The sequence below is a fragment of the Calliopsis andreniformis genome, chromosome 8 (assembly GCF_051401765.1).
Source record: "Calliopsis andreniformis isolate RMS-2024a chromosome 8, iyCalAndr_principal, whole genome shotgun sequence".
NCBI lineage: Eukaryota > Metazoa > Arthropoda > Insecta > Hymenoptera > Andrenidae > Calliopsis > Calliopsis andreniformis.
In genome coordinates this window covers 7,131,894-7,157,021 of record NC_135069.1, presented here as the reverse complement: position 1 = coordinate 7,157,021, position 25,128 = coordinate 7,131,894, and the positions used below count along the sequence as shown (strand labels likewise).

Below are 25,128 nucleotides of genomic sequence, written 5' to 3'. Positions count from 1 at the left end.
AATTGTGACCAGGTACTCTGCATAGTACAGTGCTGTGCAGAACTGGGATGAAATCACAACAGTATAGGGACAAGAGGGATACTTTGTGATGTGTGTTGTGAAAGTGTGTCATTCGTGTGTCACTACGAATTAGTGACGAATCCATTATTCTTTTATACTGTGCCAGCCTTATCTCTTACGTACACATGTGTTACGTACACTATTCGAGAACAAATTTATTTTTTTTCTAAGTGATTTCTTTTCGACTTTATGGAGTGCATGTCGACAACAAAAGTGACATACAGTTTCTAGTTGCAGATGAGTAAGGCATTGTATGGAAGTTTATTGTAAATTATAACTAATGCTGATGCTACGATTTAGTAATCAATGAGACAGCGAAATGTAAACACGTATAAAGTATTTATACGTAAACACGTATAAAGTATTTATAAAGTATTTATACGTGTTTAGAATTAGTATTACTTGTTGCTTCTTTTGAAGGTTCTGTTTGGAGTTTCATATCTCCTGCTTGAAAGTCTTGAGGGTCTCTTAGTTGAGAGAAAATAATAGAATAATACAGAACTGGAACGAGCTTTTTACGAATAACTCGAGAAAAAATAAAAAACAAATTTAGGTGAAATATTTATTGATAGAGGTTTTACTGTTTTGTCTCGTTTTTGAAATACATTTACTGAAGCTTGAAAATATTTTTTTTAAACTTCTAGTCTCCTTTGAAATGGAATAAAATGCTAATATGAAATAATTAGTTTTTGAATATTTCTAATTATACTATTTTGTTTACCTAAAGTGTATTAATGCAATGAATTCTGAATTTAAATAGCTTTTTCACGAAGTCAGTTAATTTTTACTTGTTGAATGTCTATAAAGCAAAGTCTATTTCCTTTGACCTATGAACTCTTTGATGCAGTTTGTGAGTCACATGTGCATTCCTTTCAAATTCTAATTACGTGCAATCTTCACGGTGATAGAATGCATTGGAAACTTAGGAAACAATTTTCCTTTTAAATTCAATTAATCCGTAAATAAAGTTACTTACTTAATAGTTTTGTAAATATCTAAATTTTTACGGTTGAAATTTATTTATAAATTTAAATTTCAGTTTAAACAACTATCTGACTTTTTGCTATACATTTTCTAAATATTTTCAGTTTCAAGAAAAAATATTATTTCAGCGATAATGAAAACAAAGTTCTGTTTTCAAGTCCCTTATTTACTTTATCTTCAGTTTATTCGTATCTACAGTATAATTATTGCAATAATTGTAAACTCTAGATAAAGGTTCTCTCAACTAAGGCATTAAAAGTATCACACTTTGGTTAACTATTTAAAAGAGTGTTTCATAAAACATTTGAAGGACGCGGTGCAAAAACCAGTTACCTCTAATTTCTAAAAATTTTGCAATATAAGCAACAAATATCAGAAATTGGAGCTAACCAGTCTTTAAACTGCGCCTTTCATTTCTTCATTGAGCTTCGTCTCGACTAGATATACATTTGTCCATATTTCTGCATTTTTGCATATCGTTCATATTTTGCATTTTAAAATATTAACGCTCTTTCTTTATAATTACTTTTAATCTGAAGGCAAAGAAATAGGAAGGGGCACAAAAATATAGACAAATACCCTAAAACCTCTTCCCCTGTGTTTGTCGTCCAATTTGAGCCTTCCAAGAACCTTCCAAGGACCTTCCAAGAATCTTCCAAGGCAAGGACCTTCCAAAAGCCTGTCAAAATGGGCATAAATACAATTGACATCTCTTTGTTTCATAGTTTACTTATAATATCCCACTTCGTACACAGCAGTGCACTGCCATTAGAATCGGTAGTTTCATCGAGACTTTTCGTGGGGCAGCCAGGTGACACGGAAGCCGTGTGAGGGGGGTTCAGTGTCAACATGGGGGTGGCGCGGCGTAATAAGTAGGCCATACGCTGTTGCGTTTCGGTTTGTAGTAAACTTGCCATCAAGTTGGATTATAGAAAAGGTACACGGTATCGGTTCCTTCGCAGCGACCACTGACTGCGACTACGGGATTCGCGAAAAGAGGATTTTCTCTTCAGTAAGCATAGTCGCCAGTGTTTTTGTAATTACTTGCGCCAAGTATCCTTCAGTGACACATTCTGGCATTTCACGAGCGAAATCCTAGCGATCACTAGGACGCTAGGACGATCCAGTGAACTCTATCGTTTTGCTCTATTTTTTGGTTTCGTTTTGATAAATGAATAATGTGGCTCGAAGACGATTTAGAAATGCAGAATGTATGAGTCGAGAGTTTGATGTGCCTGGTTTATTGAGTTTATTCAGTGTGTCGAGTTGTGTTTTTTGAGACTGAGTATTTGAAAATTGAGATAATTTGTATTTCTGATAATGAAGAAATAATGAACTGAAAATAATTTTGAGATTATTAAAAATTAAAGATGACTAAAACGATGTATTTTTAATCTAACATGTTTATTCTAGTTTTATCAAAATGACACCCAATCCATTCGGTGCAACGGCGACATTGTCTTTGGAAGCTTCTCAGCAAAGTACTCATCAAGAGAAGTCATCGATAGAACAGGAAAACACACAGAAGTATCCTGGCCAGCAGTCGTCCAATGTTCGACCAAAGTATAAGTGGAAGATCGTCTGGAGAAATGTGATCGCTTTTCTTTATCTTCACATTGGAACGTTATATGCAACATATCTCTTTTGCACTGAAGCAAAACTTGCCACATTCATATATTGTAAGTTACTTTCTCGCAACATTCTTCTTTGTTTATTAATACTCTACCGGTTTGCTATAACTGTGTCTTCGGTCCATATTGTTCCCTTTAAAATAGAATTTCGAAAATTTGTGACGTGAGTAAATGGTGGCTCGTTGCATATAGGAGCTATTATTATAGCTATTATTATAGCTATTATTATAGCTATTATTAACGTCAATATTTTAGGAGCATAATCTACAAGTGAAAAATATTGCTCCTAAAATATTAACGTTAAAGTAGAAAAGCACCCTGCATAGGTCAGTTATAAAATGGCACAGATGAAGTAGAATTTAAAGTAGAACGTTGACCCGTGGAAATTTCAATTGAATGATCGAAGTAATTTTCACGGTCAATGTTACGTCCCTCGATGGACTTTGTGTAGTTCACGAACAGTGTGTGGTAAATATGCAGAACAGGGGCCATTTCACCCATTTTAATGTACCCTGAAATACGTTCTCGGTTCCACAATTTTATGTAGCTTTTTTTTATACACTACACGATCTTAATTTATAAAATATATTAGCATAAAATTCTTACTTAAATGTAGAGGTGAAATCTTTAACAAATAACGAAACTGAGACCCCTTTTTGCTATAATTATCTATCGTGTTCTAGTTACATCTTAAAAACAGCATTTTGATGCCTATGCAATATCCTGTTTTCAAGTATGAAAGAAATGATAATATTTACGTTCATTTTATTAAGTACGTCCACTAAGGAAATTCTGTTCAATCCAGTTAACAAGTATATTTCACTTTCAGCATGGATCATAGGGTACGTGTCGGCTTTGGGCACTACGGCTGGCGCTCATAGATTATGGGCCCATCGAGCCTACAAAGCAAAGTTACCGCTTCGAATCTTCTTGATGCTCCTCCAAACATTAGCGTTTCAAGTGAGTTTAACTAGCATTCCTACTGTTTCTTCTTTTCCAGGCCTATTGCTTGGCATTTGTTACTTGAGCGCCTTATCATCTGTAATATAACAGTGAAAAGTTTTTCTACTGAAAAGTTTTTTTTTATAGCGTATATTCTCTTTTCTTCTCTCTGAAAATTTATCTTCTATTATTTTTTAACACACAAATGCTTGGGTTCATATTATTGTATACGCAATATTTATTCTTGAAAAATGTTTCAAGTAATTCTGAGGACTACTTTTAAAATTCAGAATCATATCTCTACCTTCGTGATTTGTTTAAACGCTTGATTAAGGACAATGAGAAAAAAATTTATGGATTAGTCAAAATCGTGGCGAGCCTTGATTATGAGAACCATTATACGAATTGCTTAGTATGAAATTGGAGCAACTCTGTTTATAAAAAAATTGATTTCATATTCTTCTAGTTCCTTAATAAGAAAGAACATTTTATTAATGAAGAAAATGGAGTAGTGCCTTACTTTCATAATAAGTAGTTCATATGTACGTTATAACTATACAGAAACTTAAGCAATAATTTAATATGTTCAATATAAGGAGATTTAATTATTCCGTGAATAAATTAAATGATGGAAACAAAACTCCGGAAACGACGTAAAAGGAATATCTCACAATACTTCGACATTGTTGTTTGAACTCTGTTTGGACTCCTTTATACAAATACATATTTCATAAGTGACGTAGCTTAAAAAATAGGACATCATGAATTTAAACGCTATTTCGCAGAATTGTATCTATGAGTGGGTCAAGGACCACAGAGTGCATCATAAATACACTGACACGGACGCGGATCCACACAATGCGACCAGAGGATTCTTTTTCTCTCACATGGGATGGCTGATGGTTCGCAAGCATCCTGATGTGATTAAGAAGGGTGCGAACGTTGACCTGACTGATTTAAAGCAGGATCCCGTCGTCATGTGGCAGAAAAGGTAAACAACCATAGATGTCCTTAACATATTTCTACAAATGTGATCTGCAATATGAAAGCTTACTACTGCTTTTTACAGATTTTATTTCGTTGTGATGCCATTCTTGTCCTTCGTACTTCCTACATTGATACCTATCTACTTGTGGAACGAGACACCACACTGCGCTTGGTATGCCACGGTGTATAGATACACTCTATCCTTAAACGGGACGTGGTTAGTGAATTCTGCAGCACACATTTGGGGAATGAAACCCTACGACAAGTACGTAATCAGTTTTATTTCAAACCAATTACTATATCTATTCAATTTCAATAAAGCTGTTCTGTTTCGTAGCTATAAATATTTAAAGTACATGATATACAGTTTGCAAGAAAATTAAAGGATCACTAATTTTTGGGCCAAGTATTGTCGACTTCTGAGTTGCTGTCACTTGGTGTAACAGAAAAATACAGCAGTGACCATGAGCTCATTTTAAAGGGCATAGCCTTTTTCTCCCCTTTGGAAAGAGTACTTAGCAAGTGGTCTACGATTTTTTTTCGCCGAATTATTGCATTTTGAATGAAGTGGTATTCACAGTATATTTTCACTGAAATGATACCTAAGGTATATGGCTCATTCAGACTGAGATAACTCGGCGAAAAAACATCGCACATCGCTCGCTAAGGTCTCGTTCGAAAGGGACAAGTTTCTGCTTTAATATCCCTCCAGAAAATGTAGCGAAAAAAATTTATCAATTTCCTGAGAAATGTCTGAATACGGAAAACATTCAGAGAAAAACCACCTTCTCTTTCTCACTGTGTCGTGGAGTGGAGAATTTTTTTAGCCACATTCAATTCAGGATTTTCAAAGCAGAGCCTTTTCCTTTTATAATGAGTCTAGGCTCACCTCCCTGCGATTTTTTTTGACGAAGTTGCAACAGATCAAAGATTGCGAATTTTTATTGATTCTTTAATTTTGGTACGAAGGGTAGTAGGAGTGACGTGAAATTTGATAAGTCTTTTTTATGCATTTTCAGGACAATTGGACCTACGGAAAATCGCCTTGTTTCTGTACTTGCAATTGGCGAGGGCTGGCACAATTACCATCATGTGTTCCCCTATGATTATAAAGCTGCCGAATTAGGAAACTATAGGTTGAATTTTACAACAGCATTTCTCGATTTCTGTGCTCGATGGGGTTTAGCGTATGATTTAAAAGTCGTTCCAGAAGACGTGGTGAGGAAGAGGGCGACCAGAACCGGTGACGGATCAAGGTATGCACTCTACTAATTTAATTTTTTATTTATTTATTGTTTCATATATTGAAATATTTTTTCCAGTGAACTGTAACTATATAAATAATATCGATAGCCTTCTTGTGATAGTCTTCTAATAATAGTTATTAAATTTCTTCAGGATTGAAATTTTGAATAGCTTATAGTTATCCATAAAACTTTAGCTTCTGATGTTTGGGAAATAGCGAATAAATTTGAGTGAATTTTTATCTCTAGGTATACGGCAGGGAATGATTTTCACAGCCATACGGACCACAAATGGGGATGGGGTGACGCCGACTTAACAGCTGAAGAGAAGCAACAAGTAAAAATTCTCCACAAGACCGACTAAGTTGACGGTCATGTGTAAAAAAAAACTATCAATTTTGTGACGACAGGTGTCAGAAATTTTGAGGAGTGATTCCACATTGTAAAGTAAGACAAAAATGAAGGTAGATAAAATTGCATTTGGGTTTAATGCACGCGTGAGGTATGTCTGACTCGCGTCTTATTCTACTGATTTCGCGGTGTCTGACCTCTGACTTATTCTACTAGCTTCGCTGTAAGTGACCAGTAGATTCATCCTCTAAAATTTCTAGCACCTGTTGTCGAGTACTGTCTACGTGTAGATATATTATTAGCTATTTATAAACATGTACATGTGTGTATAAATATTGCCCATTTGCAGCAACATAATACTATTCAAAATTCACGATTTTTAAAGAATTCTAATAATATTGTCATGTAATATAAAAGCTCTAAACTATTGGGTGACTTTTCAGATCCTAAAGCTCTAAATGATTTATCAAATCTCTTGCCATTCTGTAGTTTAGAATTAGCAGATATAGATCTTGTATAATATGCTCTGCACTCGTATTTACCTGCAGCATTCATTATTTGTTGTTAAACCAGCGTTTTAACATTTTGTATTAACTTATTTATATCCTATGTTACTTAAAATTTAAACGTATAAAAATGTTACAGACTACCTACAACTCATTATGTAACGATAATATATAATAAAATTGTTTATTTATTGTTGTAACCTTCTATTCAATTGTTTATCGAGCAGTCGTTGATGGTTCAGAGAATCTATTTATGTAACACTTCATTCATAATCTAAGGACACTCGTACATTACAGGATAAATACAATTAATTTTGCAGTTGCATTAAAAAGATCATTTCTCTCTTATTGTGCATGTCATGTTATGTTCTGCATCAAAATTTGATCTTTTTTTCTCGTATTGCAAGGAATATATTAACAACGTTTAGAGCTCTGAGGAAACTTCTGTTGATTATATTTGTAACCGCGTAGACTTTTAAAAAAATTTGTAATATTTGTAACTTGACAAACTTAACAGTTGCAAGAATGTTTAAAAATTATATGATTCCATACATTCTGTAAATAGTAATAAGCATAATCAACACATATGTACTACTTGACAAGCGTAGGAGAAGGAAAAATACATAAATGCAAATGGACGATTTCTACCGAATCAGAGGTGCTCTGCAGCAAAAGTTGCGCTTTGATTTGCCAATTACAATGACGTAACAGGCCCAACCAGGGCCCACTTTCGTGGCATTGAAGCTGCGACAGTCTTCGTCGTACAGCCACGAGGTGCGGGAGTCAAGAGGTGAGGCGAAATAAGCTGAGAGTTAAACGGTAAGTCTTTTGCTTTCCATTTTTCTACTGCAACTTCGATTCAACTCTCCGCGTACTGCAGATAGGGGTACTGTGTCAAAGTGATTTTTGACTCACACGGCGACGAGTCAAAAATGACTGCAGCACGGTATACCGAGGGTTAAACCAAATCTTAAAATCTCGTTAAACTAATTAAGAGTTAAACCAAATCTTAAACTATGATTAAACGAATTAATTTATTAGCATTTCGATCACATGGAATATTTACAAAGGCATCGATTACGAAAACAAGAACTTCGCAAAAAAATTTCACGCGATTATTCTAGACAAAATTTTCCTTTCCTGTGGTATTCATTTACTAATATTAAATTCAATTTATATTGCGAACTCTAGCCAACGATGTAACAAAAGAAATACAATGGTCAATACTACACGACTTCCCTTCATATATAATTACTTCCCTATACTGTACAATTATCTTAGACATATTTTTATAGTAAAATAGGAATAGGTATTATGAAAAATTATGAAACAGGTATCAGAAGTTTGAAAGGTTAATACAAGTTAAAATTAAACCAACACAAAGATAGGCAAAAGTGCGTTTCATGCATTGTTTTTGTGTTATTAACTGTTGAGAATACGCTCAAAATACACGTGAATATGTCTGACTTGTGGGATACTCTATCTTATTTTATTTCACTGTACCTGATCAGACTAATGCACGTTGAGAGTAGAATAAGTTCCTAGCCAGTCGATCTTCACTATCTTACATAATATTTTAACCTTCATTTTTGTTTTATTTTATAACGTGAATCATATCTTAAAGTTTCTGATACCTGTCGTTATAAAACTGATTTTTTTACATACAGACTTAACCAAACCATATATTATATATATTATATATAATTATATTATCATTACTTAAAAACGATTACTTAGTCGGTCTTGTGGAGAATTGTAACTTGTTGCTTCTCTTCAGCTGTTAAGTCAGCGTCACCCCACCCCCATCTGAGATCCGTATGGCTGTGCAAATCATTCATTGCCATGTACCTAGTGATAAAAATATATTCAAATTTATTCGATATTTTTTAAGCATCAAAAGCTAAAGTTTTATCGATAATTGTAAGCACTGAAAATTCAAATCAAATTCTTATTTCAAAATTATTACAAGAAAGTTATCGATATTATCTATATACGATGTTAATAATTATCCAAACTAGTACTATAATTCACTACAAAAAATATTTCCAAATGTGAAACAATGAATATTTACAAAATTAAATTAGTGGAGTGCATACCTTGATCCGTCACCGGTTCTGGTCGCCCTCTTCCTCACCACGTCTTCTGGAACGACTTTTAAATCATACGCTAAACCCAATCGGGCACAAAAATCCAGAAATGCTGTTGTAAGATTCAACCTATAGTTTCCTAATTCGGCAGTTTTATAATCATAGGGGAACACATGATGGTAATTGTGCCAGCCCTCGCCAATTGCAAATAGAGAAACGAAGCGATTTTCCGTAGGTCCAATTGTCCTGAAAATTGATTACAATACTTATCAAAGTATTGCTGAAGTCTTTAAACATCAGTAACTATGGGACAGAATAACATAAATTAGCCAGATGTCTTTATACTTTCGTGTGTTGTGAGCTTTTTTTTTCTAATTTCTAAGTGCCCTGTAAGTGTATCGTTCATGTAAATTTGAATAAATTCTGATCATAAAGAAGTTTGGTTGCCGTTATAGCGTATAAAGTACTTAGTTTGAAATAAAGTTTATTGCATACTTGTCATAGGGTTTCATGCCCCAAGTGTGTGCTACAGAGTTCACGAGCCACGTTACGTGTAAGTAATAAACATATCTAAACACTGTGGCGAACCAAGCGCACAATAAGCTCTCGTTCCAAAAGTACATAGGTATCCATGTGGGAATTATAAAACAGACCAATGGCATCAGAATAGGATAATATCTGTAAAAAAAGAGATGCATTAGTTTCTCCTTTCGCATAGCAAGGATCATATTTGTAGAAAATATATTAAAGAAATCTAAGATTGCTTGCTTCTTTTGCCACATCACGACGGGATCCTGCAGTAAATCAGTCATGTCAATGTTCGCGCCTTTCTTAATCACATCAGGATGCTTGCGAACCATCAGCCATCCCATGTGGGAGAAAAAGAATCCTCTGGTTGCATTGTGTGGATCCGCGTCCGTATCAGTGTATTTATGGTGCACTCTGTGCTCCCTTGTCCACACATAGATAGACTTCTGGAACATTAATCTGTTATTAGGTATGTATGTGTATTAAAGATGTTGATGCATCTTAAATAATAGTTGTCAGGCAATATCCTAGAAAGAAAGCAAAAGCTGGAAACTCACTTGAAATGCCATTGTTTGTAGGATCATCAAAAAGATTCGTAGCGGCAACTTTGCTTTGTAAGCTCGATGCGCCCACAATCTATGAACACCAGCCGTGATGCCCAAACCCGATAGTAACCCACTGACCCATGCTGAAAATATAATCTATTTGTTATTCATGAAATCAAACACAATTTCCTCGTTTAATGTACTCAGTAAAATAAACGTAAGTATGATTGTCATTTTTTTTTGATACTCGATTCCTTTACCGTGTATATGCAGGATTCAATGTTCTATTCCGAACTCACATTGCAAGTATATTCTTACACTAAACCGATAAGGTGTCACATAATTTAAAAAGACGAAAAGTGAAATTATGATAAATCAACTTACCAAATATTAATGTGGCATATTTCGTTTCAGTGCAGAAAAGGTATAACGCATATAACGCTCCAACGTGAAGATAAAGATAAACGATCACAGGTAGCCAGACGATCCTCCACTTATATTTTGGTCGAACATTGGACGACTGCTGAGAAGAAAACTTCTGGGTTTTTTCCTGTTCTATCGGTGACTTCTTTTGGTGAGTACTTTGCTGGGAAGCTTCCAGAGACAATGTCGCTGTTGCACCGCTCGGATTAGGTGTCATTTTGATAAAACTAGGATAAAAATGTTAGATTAAAATAGATCGTTTTAGTCTCTAATGTGACACAATCTTTCTAACGTATAGAAACTAATTCACAGCCACACTGGTAGGATGGAAGTTTCTTTCATTATTTTTTCGTCGTGAGTAAAATTCTGTGGAACCAATCATTCACAGTAGCTTTTATCTTCTTTTGAGGAAAAAATATATTGAAACTTCAAACTCAACTTCAAACAATTAATTAGTTTGGGAAAACAAGACATATGTATATCTAAATCTAATATATCACAGATTACAAGGAACCAGGTACAAAAATCTCTCAGACCCTGCGTTCCCTTTTTTCCCAAATTATTTTAAAATCACATTACCAAAATCAAACGTTGAAAAAAATAGAGTAAAACGATAGACTTCACTGGACTCTTACCTTTACCCTCGAAACTCTCGGAAATGACTGAATATGACTGTGAAGAATATTGAAGAAAGTAATTCCGAAACTACTTTTCCTGAATCATGCAATTATAGTCAGTTATAGTCGTTGAGGTCGTTATATAGAGCTATCGATATTGCCTAGTGGTGGGAGTCCATAAATTTCTGAATTAGACTCGCGTGTCTGATTGGTTACAGTAGAATCTACCCCTTGTCCTAACGTGGGATACGTCAGCGTGTTCTCATATTCTAGTATATTAGCGTGTGTATGTATTATACAGAAATCGTAATTTATGATCTAAGGCGGCTCAAGGATAAGAGGGGCACACGTGACGATCATTGTACAGTATATACGAGATTACGAATTCGTCATTAATTCATAGGTATAATGCCATAATTTAGAACTTAAGTTTATATACAGACTTCCACTAGAAGCTTCAGATTTCTAATACTATCTGAATTTGAAAGAAATTTTACTTATAGATTAATTACAGTTGAATTAAAAAATGCCTCATAATTGATTAGTACGTTCTGCTACGATCAAGGTTTTGAACAGAATTTGAAGGATACACGTGACTTACATGATACATAAAAGAGTGCAAAAGTCAAAGGAAATAGATTTTAGTTCTCATACGTTCAATAAGTAGAAATCAGAACAGTATAAATATTTAAAATAACCTATCTCAAAATAAAAATATATTTATATCTATTATAATAATACATTCAGTACCTGTATACAGGGTGTTGGATAACCAGCATTGTCAGAAAAAGTCGCTGAAGTTCCGTTTAAAGGAGTGGAGGAAGGTAGCATTTTGAGGAGGCTTCTGCCATTTGCAAACGAAGGCTCAAAAAAGCAATTTCAACATTCTTGATTTTTCCTTTATTTTGACATACAGAATCACTTCTGACATTTCTAACACCTGTTGTCGTGCAATGTCCACGTATTTGCATTTTTATTTACAATTTTAATGACAATAGAAATGAATATAAAACTTAAACTAAAAGCTTAAAAATTCATTATTCTTTCACAAAGTAGATTAACCCTTGCACTACGGGTCCGAAGCCGAAGTCATTTCTGACTCACAGCGGCTATTTACCAAATAACGCATTGTACTGGGAGGGTTAACACATGTGAAAAAATAAATTATAGAATCTCGTTTACGGTAATGTCATGTCAATATTTTGTGTATATTTGTAATAATTAATAACATGAAAATAGAGCTCCAAGTGCAATTCTGTTGTCTTCGATCTTTATTTCATATGATCGAGAAGGATCACCTCTTAAAATTTCTAAAACTTTTCGTTGAACATTCTAGGTATTCCCTTATATGTGATGACAGTCTTTCGTTATGAAAATTAAAAATTTCTAATTATAAAAGTATTTCATAGCAATGAAGCAAAGATGACATTGTAACCGTTTCAGATGTCAAGTATGTTATTTCAAGGAAGTATGACATTTCTACTTTCGTCTATTTCCTTAATAAATTGTTAATTCAAAACTGAATTCATGCATTGCTACTTTAGCGAATAAATCATATTTGAAAAGTCAAAAGTATCACGTGTTTAATATGAGATTCAAAAGCATGCGCTTGCATGATTTACGATTACTTTCAAAACTTCGTATTGTGTTCGGCTTTTTCTGATGATAATTGCAAATTTTATATTTGAATCTAATAACTGATTGCATTGAAAGCTAAAGGAAGTTGATTAGAAGTCGTGTATTAACAAGCATTGGCTGCCTTCCACATCGCCGCACCGCTTAAATGTTTCTACTGTAGAATTGAACCTGTTTATTTTACTTATTCAGATTTTCAAATTAACGATTAGTTGATAATGATAAAACTTCAAAGAATAATATTTACTCTGGTGCTAAGAAAGAGGTACTGTTTGCAGACTTGCCTTTTTCATGGGCAGGGGGTTGTAATTGGAATTTCTGGAAATTCTCATTGGTTTTGTAACCGTGGCGGTACAAATTCTTTTTGAGTATTTAAATAAAAATACGATTGAAGTATGTCATAATATTTTATTTGTTATAATTGGTTGTTATATAAACATTGCTTCGTTGTCCTGACAAAAAATTTACATATTTTATTATAAAATCAGAATACATATCAAGGGCTCAGAAACGAATACACGGTCGTATCGAATACAGTTTCGTTTTTCTTAAATGTCGTTTTACTGTGACGTGTACAATCACCCCATAAAATATCTGACACCTGTAATTGCAATATTGATTCTTTTATATACCAACTTAATCAAAAATTTTATATAATATCATTTTCAATGATTACTTAGTCCCCCTTGTGGAGAATTTTCACTTGTTGCATCTCTTCAGGTGTTAAGTCAACGTCGCCCCATCCCCATTTGTGATCTACATGGCTGTGCAAATCATTTTCTGCTCCGTACCTAGGGATAATAATTTATTCAAATTTATTCGCTATTTTTTAAGCATCAAAAGCTAAAATTTTGTCGATAATTGTAAGGTACTGAAAATTCTAATCCCGGAGAAATCTAATAATTACTATTTCAAAACTATTACAAGAAAGTTATCGATATTATTTATATACAATATTAATAAATAATCTAGACTAGTACTATAATTCACTACAAGAAACATTTCCAAATGTGAAACAATGAATATTTAAAAAATCGAATTAGTGGAGTCCATACCTTGATCCGTCACCGGTTCTGGTTGCCCTCTTCCTCACCACGTCTTCTGGAACGACCTTTAAATCATATGCTAAACCCCACCGAGCACAGAGGTCGAGAAATGCTGTTGTAAGATTCAACCTATAGTTTCCTAATTCGGCAGCTTTATAATCATACGGGAACACATGATGATAATTGTGCCAGCCTTCGCCAATTGCAAATAGAGAAACAAGGCGATTTTCCGTAGGTCCAATTGTCCTGAAAATTGGTTTAAATACTTATCAATTAATCACGTTGTTGAAATCTTTAAGCATCAGTAAGTATGGGACAGAATAACATAAATTAGCCGAATGTCTTTATGCTTTTGTGTTGTGAGCTTTTTTCAAATTTTCCAAGCATCCTGTATGTGTGTCGTTCATGCAAATTTGAAAAAATTCTGATCATAAAGAAGTTTCGATGGCGTTATAGCGCTAAAGTACTTAGTTTGAAACAAAGTGGATTGCATACTTGTCATAGGGTTTCATGCCCCAAATGTGTGCTGCAGAGTTCACTAACCACGTTGAGTGTAAAGAAAAAACGTATCTAAACACTGTGGCGAACCATGCGCACAATAATCTCTCGTTCCAAAAGTAGATAGGTATCCATGTGGGAATTATGAAGCAAAATAATGGCATCAGAATAGAATAATATCTGTAAGAAACAGAAGCAGTAGGTTCTCATTTTGCACAGCAAGGATCACATTTATAGAAAATATGTTAAGAAAATCTATGGTCGTTTACCTTTTCTGCCAGTTGACGACGGAATCCTGCTTTAAATCAGTCATGTCAATGTTCGCACCCTTCTTAATCACATCAGGATGCTTGCGAACCATCAGCCATCCCATGTGAGAGAAAAAGAATCCTCTGGTCGCATTGTGTGGATCCGCGTCCGTGTCAGTGTATTTATGATGCACTCTGTGGTCCTTGACCCACTCATAGATGCAATTCTGCAAAATATATTTGTTATTAGGTATCTGTGTATATTAAGGATGTTGATACACCTTACATAAGAAATGTCAAGTAATTCCCTAAATAAAAAACAAAAGGTTGAAACTCACTTGAAATGCTACAGTTTGAAGGATCATCAAAAAGATTCGAAGCGGCAACTTTGCTTTGTAAGCTCGATGGGCCCATAATCTATGAGCGCCAGCCGTGATGCCCAAACCCGATATATAAGGCAATAATAATGCTGAAAATGAAATATATTTGTTATTTATTTAATTAAACAAAATTTCTCATTTCAGTTACTTAACAAAATACTCGTAAGTATTGTTATAATTTTTTTGATATTCGATTGTTTTATCGTATATATGTAGGACTCGGGATTCTATTTAGAACTTGCACTATACTTATATTCTTACACTAAACCAATATGGTGTTACTTAATCCGAAAATTGAAATTACTATAAAGGAACTTACCAAACATTGTTGTGGCATATTTTGTTTCAGTGCAGAAAATGTATAACGCATATAACGCTCCAACGTGAAGATAAAGAAAAGCGATCACATTTCTCCAGACGATCCTCCATTTATATTTCGGTTGAATATTGGACAATTGCTGGGCAGGAAACTTCTGTATGCTTTTCTGTTCTATCAGTGACTTCTTTTGGTGAGTACTTTGCTGGGAAGCTTCCAGAGACAGGGTCGCCATTGCACCCCTCGGATTAGGTGTCATTTTGATAAAACTAGGATAAACATGTTAGATTAACATAGATCGTTTTAGTCTCTAATGTGGCACATTCTTTCTAACGTATAGAAACTAATTCACAGCCACTCTGGTAGGATGGAAGTTTCTTTCATTATCTTTTCGTTGTAAATAAAATTCTGTGGAACCAATCATTCACAGTAGCTTTTATCTTCTTTTGAGGAAAGAAGATATTGAAACTTCAAAGTCAACTTCAAACAACTAATTGCTTTGGAAAAACAGGACATATGTAAATCTAAACCTAATGTATCACAGATTCCAAGGAACCAGGTACAAAAATCTCTCAGACCCTCGTTCCTTTTTTTCCCAAATTATTTTAAAATCACATTATCAAAATGAAACGATGTAAAAAACAGAGTAAAACGATAGACTTCACTGGACTCCTACCTTCACCTTCGTAATTCTCGATATAATGACTGAATATAACACTGAAGAATGTTGAATAAAATAATTCCGAAACCACTTTCGACAACACTTGTAGATGGAAAGGTGATTTTTTCTTGAATCATGCGCTTATAGTCAGTTACAGTCTTTCTAGTCGTTATATAGAGGCATCGATATTACCTAGTGGTGGGAGTCCATAAATTTCTGAGTTAGACTCGCGTGTGTGATTGGTTACAGTAGAATCTACCCCTTGTCCTAACGTGGGATACGTCAGCGTGTTCTCATATTCTAATATTTTAGCGTGTGTATGTATTATACAAAAATCGTAATTTATGATCTAGGGCGGCTCAAGGATAAGAGGGGCACACGTGACGATCATTGTACAGTATATACGAGATTACGAATTTGTCATTAACTCGTAGGTATAATGACATAATTTAAAACTTAAGTTTATTTACAGACTTCCACTAGAAGCTACAAATTTAAATTTCAAAACCCACCATTTGCAAACGAAGGCTCAAGGACGCTATTTCAACATTCTTGATTTTCCTTTTATTTTAACAAACAGAGTCACTTCTGACATTTCTAACATCTGTTGTGCAAGGTTCATGCGTTTGCAGTTTTATTTACAATTTTAATGACAATAGAAGTGAATGGAAAACTTAAACGAAAAACTTAAAAATTCATTATTCTTTCACAAAGTAGATTAACCCTTGCACTACGGGTCCGAAGCTTAAGTCATTTCTGACTCACAGCAGCTATTTACCAAATGGCGCATTGTACTGGGAGGGTTAACACATGTGAAAAATTAAATTATAGAATCTCATTTGCAGCAATGTTATGTCAATATTTTGTGTATACATGTAATAGTTAATAACATGGAAATAGTGCTACAAGTGCAATTCTGTTGTCTTTGATCTTTATTTCATATGATCGAGAAGGATCACCTCTTAAAATTTCTAAAACTTTCCTTTGAACATTCTACGTATTCCCTTATTTGTTGTGACAGTTTTTAATTATTAAAATTAAAAATTTCAATTGAAAGTATTTCATGACAATGAGGCAAAGATGACATTGTAACTTTATCAGATTTTAAGTATATCATTTCAAGGAAGTATGACATTTATAGTTTGTCTATTGCCTTAATAATATGTATATATTTTCTTATAAGTAGTTGCATATTGTATATTCGAAACAAATAACTGACTAGATTGAAAGATACAGGAAGTCGAATAGAAGTCGTGTATTTGCAACCATTGGCTGTCTATCGCAACGTGGCACCGCTTAAATGTTTTTATTGTAGAATTGAACGTGCTAATTTTCCTTATTCGGAATTTCAAATCAATGACTACTTGATAATGATAATACTTGGGAAAATAATATTTAGTCTGGTGCTAAAGAAGAGGTATTATTTGCAGAGTTGCCTTTTTCATGGACAGTGAGTAGTTGTACGGAAGGTAGGCGGTATGGATGTTTTTTTTTAAGTATTTAAGTAAAAGTATGATTGAAGTTTGTCATAATTTTGAATTTGTTATAATTGGTTGTTATATAAATATTGCTTCGTTGTCGTGATAAATAATGTACATATTTTATTATAAAATCAGAATACATGTCGAGGACAGAGAGATCAGAAATTCGAGCTCTTATTCGGCAGGCATAAAATAAATACAAATGAGACTTACTTTCCACAATATACTATGCACTTATATCAAAAACAAAAAGTGCGTTTGGGGCATTCTTTTTGTGTTATTAACTGTTGAGGAGACACCTAAGATAAGCGTGAAATGTGTCTGACTTGTGACATATTCTACTGATTTTGTTGAATTTGACCGATAGGGTACGTCGGCAGTAGAATAAGCCTTAAATCAGATACAATTCTCGTGTGTTCTACATATATTTTTTACAATTAATAATTCAGAAACGAATATACGGTCGCATCGAATACAGTTTTGTCTTTCTTAAATGTCGTTTTACTATGACGTGTACAGTCGCCCCTTAAAATATCTGACACCTGTCGTTACAATATTGATTCTCTCATTTACTAACTTAACCAAAAATTTTATGTATAATCGTTTCCAATGATTACTTAGTCTCCCTTGTGGAGAATTTTTACTTGTTGCATCTCTTCAGGTGTTAAGTCAACGTCGCCCCATCCCCATTTGTGATCTACATGGCTGTGCAAATCATTTTCTGCTGTGTACCTGGCAATAATAATTTATTCAAATTTATTCGGTATTTTTTAAGCATCAAAATCTAAAGTTTTATGGATAATTGTAAGCTACTGAAAAAAATATTTCTAAAAGTGTAGTAATGAATATTTAAAAGATTAAATTAGTAGAGTGCATACCTTGATCCATCACCAGTTCTTTTTGCCCTCTTCCTCACCACGTCTTCTGGAACAACTTTTAAATCGTATGCTAAGCCCAGTTGCGCACAAAAATCCAGAAATGCTGTTGTAAAATTCAATCTATAGTTTCCTAATTCGGCAGCTTTATAATCATAGGGGAACACATGATGGTAATTGTGCCAGCCCTCGCCTATCGCACATATAGAGACGAAGGGATTTTCGGCAGGCCCAATTGTTCTGAAAATTCATTAAAAAACCTATGAAATGATGCTGTTGCTAGATAGTTTCAGTACATGTAATTATAGGACAGAATAACACAAATTAGCTGGATTTCAATATGGCCTTATGTATTTTTGTCCTTTTTTCCAGGTTCCCTGCATGTGTGTCGTTCGTATGAATTTGAAAAAATTCTGAGCATTTAAAGGTACATGTTACATTACATCGCATGAAATAGTTAGTTTGAAACATAATTTATTGCTTACTTGTCGTAGGGTTTCATGCCCCAAATGTGGGCTGCAGAGTTCACTAACCACGTAACGTTTAAAGTAAAAGCATATCTTCCCACTGTGGTATACCAAGCGATTAATAATCTCTCGTTCCAGAAGTAGACAGGTATCCATGTGGGAATTATGAAGCAGATCAGTGGCATGAGAATAGAATAATATCTGTAAGAAACAGAAGCAGTGATTTTGCATAGCAAGGATCATATTTGTAGAAGATATGTTAAAGAAATCTCAGATTGCTTACTTTCTTTGCCAAACGACTACAGGGTCTTGTTCCAGGTCGCTCAGGTCAATGTTCGCACCCTTTTTAGTCACATCAGGATGCTTGCGAACCATCAGCCATCCTACATGGGAGAAAAAGAATCCTCTGGTTGCATTATGTGGATCGGCGTCCGTGTCAGTGTATTTATGATGCACTCTGTGGTCCCTGACCCAGTCATAGATACAAGTCTACGAAATAGCGTTTAAATGCATAACGTCCTATTTTTTAAGATACATCACCGATGAAATATGTATTTGTATAAAGAAGTCCAAACAGAGTTAAAACAATAATGTCGAAGTATGAAATATTCCTTTTACGTGGTTTCTGGAGTTTTGTTTTCATCATTTAATTTATTCACTGAATAATTAAATCTCCTTGTATTGAAAGTATTAAATTATTGCTTATGTTTCTGTATAGTTATAACATACATATGAACTGGTTATTATGAATGTAGGGCAACTCCATTGTCTTCGTTAATAAGATGTTCTTCATTATTATTAAACCAAAACAATATGAAATCAACTTCTTTTTAAATAGAGTTGCTCTAATTTCATACTAAGCGGTTCGTATAATGGTTCTCATAATGATGGCTCGTCATGATTTTGACTAATTCATAAATTCTGATGTCGTTGTTTAAACAAATGACGAAGGTAGAAATATGCGTCTGAGTTTTAAAAGTAGTCCTCAAGCTCACTTGAAACATTTTTCAAGAATAAATATTGTACAATTTTTTAAAACGAGTAGTGTAAAAAGACTTTTTACAAGTAACTTTTAAAGACTTTTCAAGTAACAAATGCCACGTAATAGGCCAAGAAAAAAGGAAACAGTAGGAATGCTAGTTGAACTCACTTCAAATGCTAGTGTTTGTGCGATCATCAAAAAGATTCGAAGTGGCAACTTTGCTTTGTAGGCTCGATGGGCCCATAATCTATGAGCTCCAGCCGTGATGCCCAAAGCCGATATATACCCTAGAACTAATGCTGAAAATAAAATGTACTTGTTACTCATTTAACCGAACAAAATCTTCTTGTTCAGTGTACTTAATAAAATAAGCGTAGCTATTATTATAATCATTTTGTCCATATTTGAGTACGTTTTACTCTGCACATACAAATTGTTACAGTAAACTGTAACTTACCTAACGCGAATGTGGATAATTTTGTTGCAGTGAAAAGAAAGTATAGTCCATATATCATCGCAATGTGAATGAAAATAATGACGATCACATTTCTCCAGACGATCTTCCATTCATATTTTGGTTGAATATTTGACGATTGTCGGACAAGAAGCTTCTCTGAATTTTCCTTTTCTGCGGATGACTTCTCTTCATGAATGTCTTGCTGGAGATCTTCCAGAAACAATGTCGCTGGTGCATCGAACAGATTGGCTGTCATTTTGATAAAACTGAAACATAGATTAAGTTACGTTCTTGCATTCGCGAAATCGTCTTCCAGCAACACTGTTCTCTTACCACAATCAAACCGAAGAATGAAGCAAACTAATACAGTTCACTAATATCCTGGTGCTCAATCCGTTTTCGTCTCGAAATTCTCTTGAAATGTTAGAAAAAACCATTGAAGAATACTTGATGCAAGTAGCACGAAAAACACTTTTGATTTTCTTTTCCCGAATTACACGATTGTAGTCGGTGGCTATTATATAGCCACACCAATGTTGCAGGGGAAGTGGTCTGGCCAATGCTGTAAGTAGGTGACTCAAAGAACTCGAGTCTTGACATTGGATACATCACTGTGTTCGCATATTTTAATATGTCATCATGTGTGAGCATACAATGATATTGGAAGTTTGTCATTAATTCATTATTACAAATTACATTAATTTGTTGCTCAAACTTATTATAACATGATGGTTTAAAACTATTTATTACATTATATGATATTACATATGATATTATAGTATATGAAATTACTTATAAGTACTGTTAATCCACAGGTGTACTACTTCAATTTTAAGAGAATATGTCTCGTATACATCGTTTTCATGGATCATCTAACCGAGACGTAAGTGACGAGAGTCAGTGCAACTGGAAGAAATTTCAAACGAAAATTGGTGCCAATTGCAGCAGTATAAGGAGTTGCAGTAGTTGCAGTGATACCAGGACTTGTAGCAGTGCTAGGAGTTGCAACAGCTATCAAGTCCAAAATATAATATTAAAATATTTATACAGATTGTACAGTTTAACATGTAATGTTAATGTGTAATAAAATTGTTTATTTTTTCCCACAAACTGTCTTTAATTATTTATTAACCCTTGAATGTGAATTTATTTAATAATTAGTTTGTAAAATTACTCATTTATAGCTAAAAATGATTTTAAACGTTTATTTATAAAACAATGTTAATCATGTATATTTCTTAATTTATTGACAATTCGGTTGTCCGGAATACTTATCAAAGCATAAAAAATCATCATAGAACGATTTCAACCAAGAATTTTGCATAATTAGTGAGAAAAATGTTTTCGGTGTGTTAAACTTTTGAATCAAAGGGGCGCGGCGCGTGTGGAAATTATTACAACCAAATATCCGCTAGATGACAGCACCAAATCATCACATTGTTCAGCGCCCTTTCACCAAAAATTCATTAAATACTTTTAGAGGCCTAATTTAATAACTTTATAATCCAAAGCAGTAATCAACAATCATGATTAATTACAAAATAATGCAACAGTGGCCATCTTTCAATGATAGTTTCTATCTGTATATTCCTGGTCAACAAATTAACACTGAAAACGCCAATTTACAAAAACAGTTTCTTCGCATTAATCATGCTGTTCTGCTTAGATTTATTATATAACGAATTGTTGTGCTTTATTAATTTTCTTCAATTATAAGGACTAGTCTTATTACCATTTCTACATATATCACTCATACTGTTAACCACCTTCTAAAGAAAGCTTGTTAATTGAAATTCAATTCTCCCGCTGTCACCGAATTCGGCAGACATGTTGCGTATTCAAATTGCGCGCGGCGTCATTTCGTTTCTGGACGCGCTGGAGGTCAGACGTGCTTATTTGTGCACCTGTTATATTAAACGTGTTTAATCTTATTACAATCAGTGCCTGACATCGATGAAGGTATCTGCTTCTTACTTTTACGTACTACTACTCATTTAGTCGAAATTTAACTTTAACTTTAATTATTATAATGATTAATACTTGTTAGAACAACCTCGCTTCAGACAGATTCTGCGACGAATGTACTACTAGTTAGACTAATAAGAGTGAAGTACGTGGAATTTGTCAGAGATTTTATTGCTAATGATGCATTTGCTAAAAATAATATGTCCTAGAATATAACATTTTTTTTTTATCAATAAGAATATACGACAAAACATTTCCATTCTACTGGGTACAATATTTTCTTTTACTATGTTTCAGTAGATTTAGTAAATATCGAGTGTTATTTTTTGTAGCAAAAGGTGTTAATACACAATCTATTTTCTTGAATTATTAATATATAATCTATTATCTCATATTGCCCTTGAAAAATTGTTGCTAACACAATAATGGCGGCAGGATTCACGTATCGTATTCGTACATCCATACACTAGAATAATAGAATTCAATAGTAGAATGATAGAATTCATTATTTTAAAAAGGATTTTTTATTCTATAGTCATTTGTCATTAGCTTGTGAAGTGAAATGTAGTTAATATTATAAATATTTCATCAGTTTTTACTATTTTTGTTTGAAATGTAATAGGTATGTGGCGCCACAGTTACGAGTTTCGAGAATCCGTCTCGATCTCTATTTCGATTCTCGAAGTTGCGCGCGCAGGCCGCTTCGAATGGGGGACGCTGGTGTGCAGAATTCATCTCGAAGGTAAGTTTTTTACTTTTTTCATTAGTATTATTACAAAATTTAACAGATTTTCATACATCCTAGTAAAGTATAAGATATTATCTACTTGTTGAGCAGTAAAGTTATGTCTATCTTTTCATATATCTTCGATTTCGTGGAAACATTAACGGTCGTTCTGCAATCGGTAGAAACACCAGTCCTTGGCGCATAAATATTTTGAAAAAGTCCTGCCTGATAAACTCTAAACAAATAGTTATCCTCGAGTCGCTTTTATGTATTCTAAATGTAAATATTCGAAACTCGGTGGGCAGTAACCTTCAGAATTTTCATTTTTCAACGTAAATTACAGATGCAGGTAGCGTCCCCCCTCCCTATCGCCATTTTGTTAACTACCTGGATTTCAACAAAGGATTGTCATTTGTTTAATGGACATGGGAGAGATAAGACGTTGCGCTGGCATAGGAATATTAAGGTAAGCTTATCCATTGACACGTAATTATTTCTATTTATTATTACTCATCTTATTTGTCTGTTATTACTATCTTTATTTAATATTCAAATTATTTATTAACATCGAAATTTCATTTATTACTTTTTCAAAATATTTTTATGTTTTTGTGAGACTATATTACAATTTTTTATATTTTCTGGATGCATAAAAGATGGTCGTGTTTATATACACATATTAATCCATTATATTATTCAATGTTGTATAAATATATACAATGTTAAATAGCAACAGCTATATTTTTAAAAGGTTATAATTTATTCTTTAATTGAAATCTACAATTTAATCTTCGTATCTTTAAGTAATGGAAATTAAATTAAGAAAACTTTTTCCTGAGCAAATGAGACTAATTCGTAATTGAGGATTAAACCACGAGGGTGTGGTGAATTTTTTTATTAAAACTTTTTTTTTTTGAAGGTCAATAGTATTCCAAAATTTTGGACCTCAATGTAAATTAATGACGATCGTGGGGGTTTCCCCCACTTTATGACCATTTCACAAACTGCCTGCACTGACGAAAGGTCACTTAAACGGCAGTTGTCAAAGTGATAAGACGTATTGATAGTTTCGTGAATATTAGTGTAAACAGTTATCTGTTTTCTGTTATTATTAAATTTTCTAATATTAATTTATTAACAACATTTACTGAATATGCGTGTTACAAATTTAATTCAATTGTTTAAAAACATTTTAATTAATTTTCGTGATTGTGTCCTATTTTCTACTTAATATTGTTTACATAATTTTGTGTTCTTATTACTACTCTATAACATGTATTTTATTATTCAGACAATTCATTTATGTTCATGAAAATTATATGCATTTTGAATTTTTATTTTTCCTGTCTAACAGATTTTTCATTAGCAATTATACATTGCTTCAAGTTAATTTAAAATTTTCTGTATCGTATGTTGAGTTTATGCATAATGTGTGCATTTATTTAAATATATTTATTTTAAATTAGTGTTCTTTTCTCATTTATGATTTTAGAATTGATGAATTTTCACGAAGGAGTTTTTTTAGAATTCGTGACCACGCGCAATGAGGTTGTAAAGTTTGTATTACGTTTACTGCGTGGTAGGGATAGTTTGTTTTTGTTTTGACAACACGGTTTCTCTTTGGGTATAGTGTCCATTCATAATTCAGACTTCACGCATATGTGCTATTAGAGTCAGTGTTTTTGCCGCGTTACAAATTATTTGCAAAACACCGAACAGCTCTGATGACGCGAGTGGAGTCAGATACTTTCGAGTCCTACGAGGGTAGTACCTGTGTTGGAGAGTTTAACTGCCGTAACGCGAAGAATAATGTAAGTGTAATTTTAGTTTATTGGAATTATACATAAAGTTGGATTTAAATACTGAAAAATTAAATATTGAATCCATTGAAACATATTTATGGTTGATAAAATTAGTGACTTTCTCGTTACAGATTCCTCGCGCTGAAGATCTACCAATAGTCCAGCATCACATAATGTTTCTAATAATGGTAGATTGTCTGATCCTTCTGAATTTAATAATCCTGATATTCCTACACCCAAAGCTACCAAGCAGGATAATAATCTTGTATGTTTTGCAACCATGCGAGTATCTCTATTAATCGCTCTTTCCGGCAAGAATGCCTTTATTTCCTGATTTAAGATCGGCGTATTAATCTCTTTACAATTCTCCAGAATAGGGTATTTCTTAATCAGGATTTCCTGTTCTTCTTTTGGTAGACCTTTTGAGGTAATTTTGATCCACCGTATCGCTACATCTTTGTGGATGGAAGGTCCCAAAGGTCTGTCTGGTTCCAAGCGTTTACCCAATGCGTCCAGAATATTTTGCGGCAATGCATCCGATGTTGTCGCCTGATCATTATTCTGGATACTTTCTATATTCATATCTGAATTGAGTTGAATATCTATAGAGCCTTCTGACATTTGTCCATTCTCTACAGGTCAAGGACTGTCGCCTAACGAGGGTGATATTTCTGATTCCGATG

The 25,128-nt window shown here is 33.7% G+C and overlaps 4 protein-coding genes across 4 annotated transcripts; 1 reads left to right on the top strand and 3 right to left on the bottom strand.

Moving 5' to 3' along the window:
• Positions 1 to 1,997: 1,997 nt before the first annotated feature.
• Positions 1,998 to 7,262, top strand: LOC143182550 (acyl-CoA Delta-9 desaturase-like). The gene is made up of 7 exons (XM_076383598.1): positions 1,998 to 2,056; positions 2,458 to 2,723; positions 3,505 to 3,635; positions 4,403 to 4,608; positions 4,687 to 4,869; positions 5,624 to 5,860; positions 6,098 to 7,262. Exons 2-7 carry the CDS (start codon positions 2,468 to 2,470, stop codon positions 6,210 to 6,212), a joined length of 1,128 nt encoding a protein of 375 aa, XP_076239713.1. The 5' UTR covers positions 1,998 to 2,056; positions 2,458 to 2,467; the 3' UTR covers positions 6,213 to 7,262.
• Positions 2,436 to 10,505, bottom strand: LOC143182551 (acyl-CoA Delta-9 desaturase-like). Its single transcript, XM_076383599.1, has 8 exons — positions 10,250 to 10,505; positions 9,878 to 10,008; positions 9,561 to 9,766; positions 9,288 to 9,470; positions 8,802 to 9,038; positions 8,439 to 8,553; positions 3,434 to 3,714; positions 2,436 to 2,808 (listed from the first exon to the last, which is right to left on the bottom strand). Exons 1-6 carry the CDS (start codon positions 10,503 to 10,505, stop codon positions 8,439 to 8,441), a joined length of 1,128 nt encoding a protein of 375 aa, XP_076239714.1. The 3' UTR covers positions 2,436 to 2,808; positions 3,434 to 3,714.
• A 2,613-nt stretch (positions 10,506 to 13,118) lies between these two features.
• Positions 13,119 to 15,287, bottom strand: LOC143182566 (acyl-CoA Delta-9 desaturase-like). The gene is made up of 6 exons (XM_076383621.1): positions 15,032 to 15,287; positions 14,671 to 14,801; positions 14,354 to 14,559; positions 14,082 to 14,264; positions 13,596 to 13,832; positions 13,119 to 13,331 (listed from the first exon to the last, which is right to left on the bottom strand). Exons 1-6 carry the CDS (start codon positions 15,285 to 15,287, stop codon positions 13,217 to 13,219), a joined length of 1,128 nt encoding a protein of 375 aa, XP_076239736.1. The 3' UTR covers positions 13,119 to 13,216.
• A 2,436-nt stretch (positions 15,288 to 17,723) lies between these two features.
• Positions 17,724 to 20,207, bottom strand: LOC143182111 (acyl-CoA Delta-9 desaturase-like). Its single transcript, XM_076382884.1, has 6 exons — positions 19,952 to 20,207; positions 19,663 to 19,793; positions 18,796 to 19,001; positions 18,531 to 18,713; positions 18,049 to 18,285; positions 17,724 to 17,902 (listed from the first exon to the last, which is right to left on the bottom strand). Exons 1-6 carry the CDS (start codon positions 20,205 to 20,207, stop codon positions 17,788 to 17,790), a joined length of 1,128 nt encoding a protein of 375 aa, XP_076238999.1. The 3' UTR covers positions 17,724 to 17,787.
• Positions 20,208 to 25,128: the final 4,921 nt, after the last annotated feature.

Excerpts from the sequence above, each read along its gene's own strand:
- LOC143182551 (XM_076383599.1), bottom strand. The coding sequence starts at position 10,505 with ATGACACCTAATCCGAGCGGTGCAACAGCGACATTGTCTCTGGAAGCT. Across the intron at positions 10,009-10,249 it reads ATATGCCACATTAATATTTG|CATGGGTCAGTGGGTTACTA; the intron begins GTAAGTTGATTT and ends TTATATTTTCAG. Across the intron at positions 9,039-9,287 it reads GGCATGAAACCCTATGACAA|GACAATTGGACCTACGGAAA; the intron begins GTATGCAATAAA and ends ATCAATTTTCAG.
- LOC143182111 (XM_076382884.1), bottom strand. The coding sequence starts at position 20,207 with ATGACAGCCAATCTGTTCGATGCACCAGCGACATTGTTTCTGGAAGAT. Across the intron at positions 19,794-19,951 it reads ATTATCCACATTCGCGTTAG|CATTAGTTCTAGGGTATATA; the intron begins GTAAGTTACAGT and ends TTTTATTTTCAG. Across the intron at positions 17,903-18,048 it reads AGAACTGGTGATGGATCAAG|GTACACAGCAGAAAATGATT; the intron begins GTATGCACTCTA and ends TATTATTGCCAG.
- LOC143182550 (XM_076383598.1), top strand. The coding sequence starts at position 2,468 with ATGACACCCAATCCATTCGGTGCAACGGCGACATTGTCTTTGGAAGCT. Across the intron at positions 2,724-3,504 it reads ACTTGCCACATTCATATATT|CATGGATCATAGGGTACGTG; the intron begins GTAAGTTACTTT and ends TTTCACTTTCAG. Across the intron at positions 4,870-5,623 it reads GGAATGAAACCCTACGACAA|GACAATTGGACCTACGGAAA; the intron begins GTACGTAATCAG and ends ATGCATTTTCAG.
- LOC143182566 (XM_076383621.1), bottom strand. The coding sequence starts at position 15,287 with ATGACACCTAATCCGAGGGGTGCAATGGCGACCCTGTCTCTGGAAGCT. Across the intron at positions 14,265-14,353 it reads GTCGTCAACTGGCAGAAAAG|ATATTATTCTATTCTGATGC; the intron begins GTAAACGACCAT and ends TGTTTCTTACAG. Across the intron at positions 13,833-14,081 it reads GGCATGAAACCCTATGACAA|GACAATTGGACCTACGGAAA; the intron begins GTATGCAATCCA and ends ACCAATTTTCAG.